At 35.6% G+C, this 7,337-nt stretch overlaps 1 protein-coding gene across 1 annotated transcript; it reads right to left on the bottom strand.

The window, feature by feature from the left end:
- Positions 1 to 769: 769 nt before the first annotated feature.
- Positions 770 to 6,510, bottom strand: LOC116163319 (soluble guanylate cyclase 89Da-like). Its single transcript, XM_031477202.1, has 12 exons — positions 6,313 to 6,510; positions 6,066 to 6,265; positions 5,830 to 6,023; positions 5,641 to 5,774; positions 4,813 to 5,052; positions 4,595 to 4,767; positions 2,382 to 2,489; positions 2,164 to 2,329; positions 1,416 to 1,719; positions 1,247 to 1,356; positions 1,104 to 1,193; positions 770 to 1,052 (listed from the first exon to the last, which is right to left on the bottom strand). The coding sequence occupies exons 1-12, from the start codon at positions 6,352 to 6,354 to the stop codon at positions 1,008 to 1,010; spliced, it is 1,806 nt and encodes a 601-aa protein (XP_031333062.1). The 5' UTR covers positions 6,355 to 6,510; the 3' UTR covers positions 770 to 1,007.
- Between the last annotated feature and the right edge of the window lie 827 nt (positions 6,511 to 7,337).

The following is a 7,337-nucleotide window of genomic DNA, read 5'->3' as shown; positions in this document are numbered from 1 at the left end:
ATTTAGATTTGTTGTGACCTAGCTGGGCGGGTGTTTTGTGGGTGTTGTGGTGACCGTATACTCAAAATTTGAACAAAATCCGTCGATCCGCTAGTTCGGAAAATTGCCAACGTACAATCGTACAGACGTACATACAGAGGACAAAAGTTATTCTTTAAAAGTTGCTTAAAGTGATGTAAAATGTCGACATTTGATGAAATTTTGACATGGTCAAATCGCAGTAGCCGCACCTACCTTAAGCTAGTCGAAGCTAAAAAATATCAATGTAACGTGATAAACCCTATCGTGGAGGTTCGAGTGTCGTACGAAAAAATTGAATCGCTGATTGACGTGAAGAGCACAAGATTCTTAATTATCAGGACAAATGAGCACAAAATGAGCACAACATTATAGTAAAAGAAATTTTTCAGAATTTCAATGTTGACACTACAGTGTGAAGTTGGACTGTCATCAGAAAAAATTGAATTACCATTAATGTGATAAGCACAAAATTTTAAATTAGCAGCACAAAATTATAGCCAAAGAAAATTTTGAAAATATCAATATTGACATTACAACGTGAAGTTGAGATGCAAAGGAGTCAATAAGATAAACAGGAATTGTTTGAACCCACTTACTGCTGGAATACGAGTATCGATGTTGTTTACTTCGCACTGGACTTCTTGATTATATAAAGTAGATTAATTAAGTTAAGATAATGTCGCTGCCAGTATTAGGCTATTCGAAGGACCAATGCTTGTTGGACTGTTATCACTCATATCATAAAGAAATAAGATACATGATGTATTTATTACACTACACTGAGCACAAAGTTCTGTTAGTCAAAATAAACTCATGAGGTTGCTGTTAGCAAGGGATTCGTAAGTGTCTGCAAAGCAGGGCACGCCCTTCTCCGAAGGTTCGTATCGCTAACATTAATGTTGGCCATAAGTGTCAACTGAACTAAATTATGGTGCATCGCCTGACATCGACATCGACTGACACCTGAACGCAATGATTTAGTTGTATTAGTACCTCTTAGTTAAGAAAAAGGTTTCCATTTCTCCCTTCCCCTTAAAGGAAGAATTTATCCATGATGAATTAAATATATGTTGCATACCTACCTTTACTTTAACTAGGCCACGAGTTTGAAACTTATATTGATATGATGGCAGCAAGGTTTTGGTAACCATCGAAATATTAATATTTCCATTCTAAAATTGTAAACATTACCCTGAAAACACTCACACTTCGCCCTCGTACTTACTGTACTTGTTGATTGCATTCTTGACGCAATATTGATAGTATCCCCAAAAAAACAATATCTTGGAGTTTTTAATCCTACCACACCCGCTACTGCAGTTCCCGAATGGATTCCTAAGGAGTATTTTCATGCATTATTAAACGCACTATTAACAAAACTATTATATTGGTACCAATTCTGACTCCAACTTCAGTTAAGCCCTTAATTTTCAATTTTTTGACTTCACTTATCATTGCGTCGGCCACACTAGCCACCCTTTGTGCGTGAACGGCCGCGTCGGTTCTTTCTGGGGCACCTCCAGCAACCATGTAAATGTAACCAACGGTTTCCACTTTGTACACTTGAAATTTGTCCATGAGTGCGTCGAAACAAGTAAAAACCGCATTTAAACAATCGACGATAGATAATGCCTCCTCCACCGTTGACGAATGCAAGCCGAGTATCTCACAAAACAACACTGTTATACTTTCAAAGGTCTAGAATTTGACTGCATTAGTGCGGGGTGATTAAACGGAAATAGCAAGTAACATCCAAATGTAATAAAGAGAGATTTAGGAGTAAATTTTTTATTTGCATACTATCACCGGTAAGAGAAGGTACAAGAATGAGATTCTGAATCGAATGGTACGCCTGACAGCGGTACTTTCGAGCATTGTAAAAAAAATTTGATAACATATTGCTATGTATTTTTGTCTATCGTGTAATGTAAATGGAGAGAGAACGGTTAGACATATAATCATTAAAAATGCGTTAAATTCTTTCAACTTCTTGAACACTTTAGAGAAAATAAAACTTTGGAAACCAAATTACTTCCACTAGTAGTGATTGCATTATATTTTCTCTTATTTAAATCCGAAATTACTTTCTCTATTACTTTCCGAGACACATCTATCTGCCCTCTTATTTGGTCAGTCACGTACCTCACACATCTCAATGCAATCTTCACCACGCATTCTATCAGCAACTGACTTTGGAATCATTGAATATAACAGCTCGTCACTTCTTTTCTTCCACGAATCCAAAAGATCATAGTTATTTTCTAAATCCTGCGATTTCCCTTCTGCCTCGTCAAATAGCATCTCTAACCTATAATTAATTTTTTGAAAACCATAGGAGGTGATTATCCAATTACGCTAACTTGGAATTATGTTGCCAACCAGCCATTGCCATTTCTTTACCTAAACCGTGTTGATTTAAATCGCTCAAATATAATCCGCGATCGGTCAACTCATCAATGTCGTTAATACTAAACGTGAAAAAAATGTACCTATTAATAGTATAGCGTGTTGTTCAATCCTGTTACTAATAATATAAACATTTAAAAAAAATAGTGTAGATAATTATTTTTTAAGCTTCTGCTAGTTTTTGGGGTCAGTGAAGTTAGCAGAACATTGACGGCACAAATGTCGCGACTAGGTGGATTGGTTTGTGCTTTGCTTGTGCCGGTTTGTGCCAGTAGCGTACGCAGGATTTTTTTTCGGGAGGGGCTGAAACTCGAGAATTAAGACCGAAGTATGTAAATTTTCATTTGTCAGTAAACCATTTATTTTTTATGTCTGTAGGTACATATTTTGTTGAATATTAACTGCTTCTGCTATAAAACTAGTTGAAACCGCCTTAGCGTCTCCGCATCCGGCAAAATGGTCTATAACATCATCATTACTAATCTGCAGCGTCAAATCACTATGAATAAATAATAGGGCAAGTCCGTTCAGTCGATTCTCACTTGTTTATTGTTATATTGTATGTCTTTATTAATTTCAACTTCGAAAAACTGCGTTCTACTGAAGCGGTGGAAGAAGGGCATTTTCAACAGTACATCTTTGTGCCGTAAAAAGTTTGCAAGCAAAACATACCGTTTGGAAATTATTTCGATTTTTGGAAAGTTCTGCCAATAGGTCAGTCATTGAGGATTTTTACCTGGAAATAACTTGGGAAGTACTGAAATTTTGTATGCTTGAGTGCGTAGAACTAAAATTCACAAATTGCACAATTCGAAACTTGCCAAGACGGCCGTCAAAAGCGGTTTTCCGCCGATATCTCCAAAACTGTGCATTTTACGAGAAAATAAGTGGTGAACAAAAGTAAAGCGACGAAAATTTCCTACAAAAAATGGAGTTGGTATATTTTCACTAAAGTTAGCCCTTCCGCAGAAAGCAGAAATTTTTCATAACCAGTGGCGTATCTATAATTTATCCAAATAATTAATTAATCATTTAATTAATTTATTAATCAATTAGTGTATGTTCAATTAATTTTAAGAGTTTATTTTTGTCGTCGCCATATTCTTGTATGATGATCGACATGTCAATTTTCAAATTCTATTAGTTAAATCAATCAGTTATATTTATATTGTTATATTCAATCCCTTTAAGCCAGCATTATAGGCTTTATTTGTCTGGTATGTGATTACTTATGTTAATTTTACGTTAAGAGCGCCATACCTATAGCACGTGACTAATTGATATGCAGCTCTAACCACATCATCACGCTCCCACGCAAGAAAACCATGCGCCACTGTTTCTCTTTCTATCCCCAATGACGACCACTTAGCACTTACTTTTGTTTACCTTCGTTAGGCGGCGTCACCTCACAGTCGCTTGAAAGGAAAATTTCTTTTTTCCATTAATAATAATAAAATACTGCCTTGAAGTTGTTGTTTTATGGACTAAAATCTCTAAAATAAATTACTATAGCATGGAATGGTCAGAATAAACACTTTCCATGATAGACTATGAATTAGAAATGACGGTAAATTCTTTCAAAGCATTTAGACGTTATTTGCAAAATCCCATTACCTTCGGTGTATAGTCGTCTTAAGTACGGCTATTTTGGTGTTCATGCTGTAATCCGCCGTAAAAACGGTTTGGATTCCAGTTTCAAGCTTTTAAATGAGTATTTGAAGTTGTTCTTTAATCAATTTCAATATCAATATCAAAAAATGTGTTTTTTCAAAACTTAACTTTTCCGCACGGTAGCATCTGTCGAGACCCAGCACTTTCCTTTTATTGTATTTACTTCGCTTTGTCTTTTATTGAGCGAAGTATCTAATCGATGATTTACCGTTAAAACTTAAAATTTCACAAAAATTTGACAAAAAATAAGAAATTTACTTTTGCACATGCGTGAAAGAAGCTTTTGATATGTTTGAGATAATCGATCGATTTGCCTTTAGTAAAGGATGCTAATGTTAAAATTTCAGTAAGATCGGCCCAACAAAGTTACTTTTGCGCATCCGCAGAAGAATACGGCCTGCCAGTTTGGGTAAAATAAACTCTTTCACATTTGGTATTTAAGTAAGAAACACTTGTTTTCAAAGACAGGATTGAACAAAATAGTTTTCCAACTTACACAGGACTACAGAGAAAAATAACTGCTTGAATATCTTCGATATGCTTCATCTGTCCCTTAAGTAATATAGTTTTCCCTTCACCTTTGGGAGAAGTCTCGTTATCGTCATATTCTTCTTTTATTTTCTCTATGTTTAGCTCGAGTTCAAACATAACATTCCGTAGATTCAATATCTAAAATGGAATTGTGTACTTCAATATCAAGCATTGTACACGTACATTATTCCAAGCAAATACTACCCCTTTGGGTCTCCGGAGAGCGAAGTGATCATGAATTGGTTGTCCCAGTAAGCTGTATTCTACAGCCGAAATCTGTACGATCTTTTCACCGACACCCATTATGTCCATTGTATTATTGATCATTATCCCAAACGGAAAGAGTTCTAGTAATTGAAAGCATGGAACGGACCGTAACCTTCCAACTTTATGTGGATGACTCCTTATGTGCTCAGCTTGTATCTGTACACGAAAAAATATGTCTCTTTTAAACAACTGATGGCCGTTTGCACCGACAAATTTAAGTAGAGCTTAGCTTTAGCGTAACTTAAAGCTTAAATTTGTCGATACAAACGGCCATGAGTAGGTATATTAACGGAATAGACAGAACAACTAGATTTAATACGTAATTTGTGTTACACATAAGCCGACTTATACAGGGTGTTTCGAAATTCGCGCACATGGACTATGGGATGGTGTTATACGACAAAAACTGAACAAAAAGTTCCTCTACCAGTTTTCCATCAGACCGCTATTTTTCGAGCTACCGCGGTTTTAAGACACTCCGCCCCCTCTACGCTGCGCCACTGGTTAAACTTAATAATAAAATAATTTTTAAAAACAAAAGAAGATTCAAAATAAACTATAATTCGTCTGCTAGTAAACAAACTTCAGCACGTCGAAAAAAAAAGTGCCGGTCTGATCAAAAACTGGTAGAGGAACTTTTTATTCAATTTTCGTTGTATAACACCATCCCAGTCCGTGTGCGCGAATTTCGAAACACCTTGTATATTTATATGAATTATTATTAGACAGATCATTGATACTTGCGTAGTCTTCGTTGTTAAAATTTAATCTGAACTTTACACCAGTGTTTCGATGTCTACTTCCGAACTGATTTTCCATCACTTTCACCTCAAGACTTGTAATGCCATAAAAATCTTGTCCAATGCGTTTCAAAAGCCCTACTCGACACATAAAACTAACAAACTTTTAAAAGTACCACCAATTTTTCAGCACCTTTTATATAGGGAATAAATCCAGTTCGATCACTTCTGTAAATCATATCGCAACCATTCTCATCGATACCAGTTAAATAGATGGATGGGCTTTTCATTTTGGGATAAGTGAAACGGAATTGGGTATGGATGTTATCTACATTTTGTAAGAAATCCGTGAAATATCTTCCGGTAGAACGAATTGGAACGTCATATCTACAACTAGCTTTAAAAAACTACAGTGTGACGATTACCTACCCAAAATTGCTAAAATATCGTACAAAACATGTTCCAAAAAATTCCATAACTTTGTCAACATCAGTAGAAGTAATTCTTGCAAGAGCATTTGCCAACTTACTCATAGTATCCTCGGGGTAGACTTGATGCGTGTTAAATGTGGTACTCTTACATTTCGCGCTTTTTAGTACCTCTTTCCATATATCCTCTCCATATTCCTCCTACTTGTAGGATAAGTAACAGAAATTAAAAAAATTACAAACATTACCTGCACATAGCATTGAATACTTTGTAAAAGCATTCCATACATTTTTTCTGATGGCAGTCGCGCCTGTTTGGATAACAGTCGAAAAGAACAAAGTCGAGTACGTTTCTCAACACTATCATTGCAGGTATTTGGTTTAATCGAGATGCTAATGCTATTATTTGCAACTTTTATAGCCACGTATACTTGCGATTAAATCAACTAAGGTTAATCGTAACCTAAAATAGATCTGCTAATTAATATAGTAACAAATTAAGGCGACACGAAATACAATCACATAATATTATTTATCTAAGTAACCGTTTGGTCTGCGTTTCATATCAGATAGACAAATAATAAACCAAAATGCACAATCAATAATAGCTCTAATAACTTCCAAAATAGACGTTTATGTACCTATACATGATCGATTTTTATTACATGGGTATAAGTGTTCGTACAGAAGTGCAAAGAGCTGCATTTATTACAACAATTATATACTAAGGTAGCTATTCAATTTTGGAAATAACTTGCCAGTTGATAAGTTGTAGTTGTGAACCAGTACAGTAGTTGAAAGTCAATTTTGGAAGACATTAAAGCTTGTTCACATAGGATAGGAGAGAACACTTTTCGCGACAAAACTTCCTCGTTATAACGTCAGTCCGCTAAAACAAAACCGAAACCTTATAAATGAAATCGTAAACGCAAGCAACACATTTTTGGAAAAGGTATTCTTCCACTAATGCGCATACCTACTGTTATTTTTAAGTCTAATGCACGTAAATCCAATTTTGTTATTTATAGAGCGTCAATTTTCGGAAACATTGACAGAAAACGTTCCCAATTAAACGCAATAGAATGGGCAGTACCAAAGGCTTATTTAGTTCAAGGACTATTGGGATGAATTCGGCAGACGTAGATCACTTCTCTGTTTTCAGATCAAAAAAGGAATTGCGGTCAGCATCGGTAGCTTGTCTGCACCTTCACGGAACAAACTTGTCTCTCGATGTACAAAGATTCCCGATACTTTTAAGCGGATTTTTGAAAAG

The sequence above is a fragment of the Photinus pyralis genome, unplaced genomic scaffold (genome assembly GCF_008802855.1).
Source record: "Photinus pyralis isolate 1611_PpyrPB1 unplaced genomic scaffold, Ppyr1.3 Ppyr1.4_LG2, whole genome shotgun sequence".
In the NCBI taxonomy this organism is placed as follows: Eukaryota; Metazoa; Arthropoda; class Insecta; order Coleoptera; family Lampyridae; genus Photinus; species Photinus pyralis.
The sequence above is the reverse complement of the archived record's forward strand: the minus strand, read 5'-3'. Positions and strand labels throughout refer to the sequence as shown.

Coding starts and splice junctions, on each gene's coding strand:
- LOC116163319 (XM_031477202.1), bottom strand. CDS start 6,354: ATGTATGGAATGCTTTTACAAAGTATTCAATGCTATGTGCAG. Junction 1,720..2,163: donor ATTGCATTGAGATGTGTGAG/GTACGTGACTGA, acceptor GTCAAATTCTAG/ACCTTTGAAAGTATAACAGT. Junction 1,357..1,415: donor TGAAGTTGGAGTCAGAATTG/GTACCAATATAA, acceptor AATACTCCTTAG/GAATCCATTCGGGAACTGCA.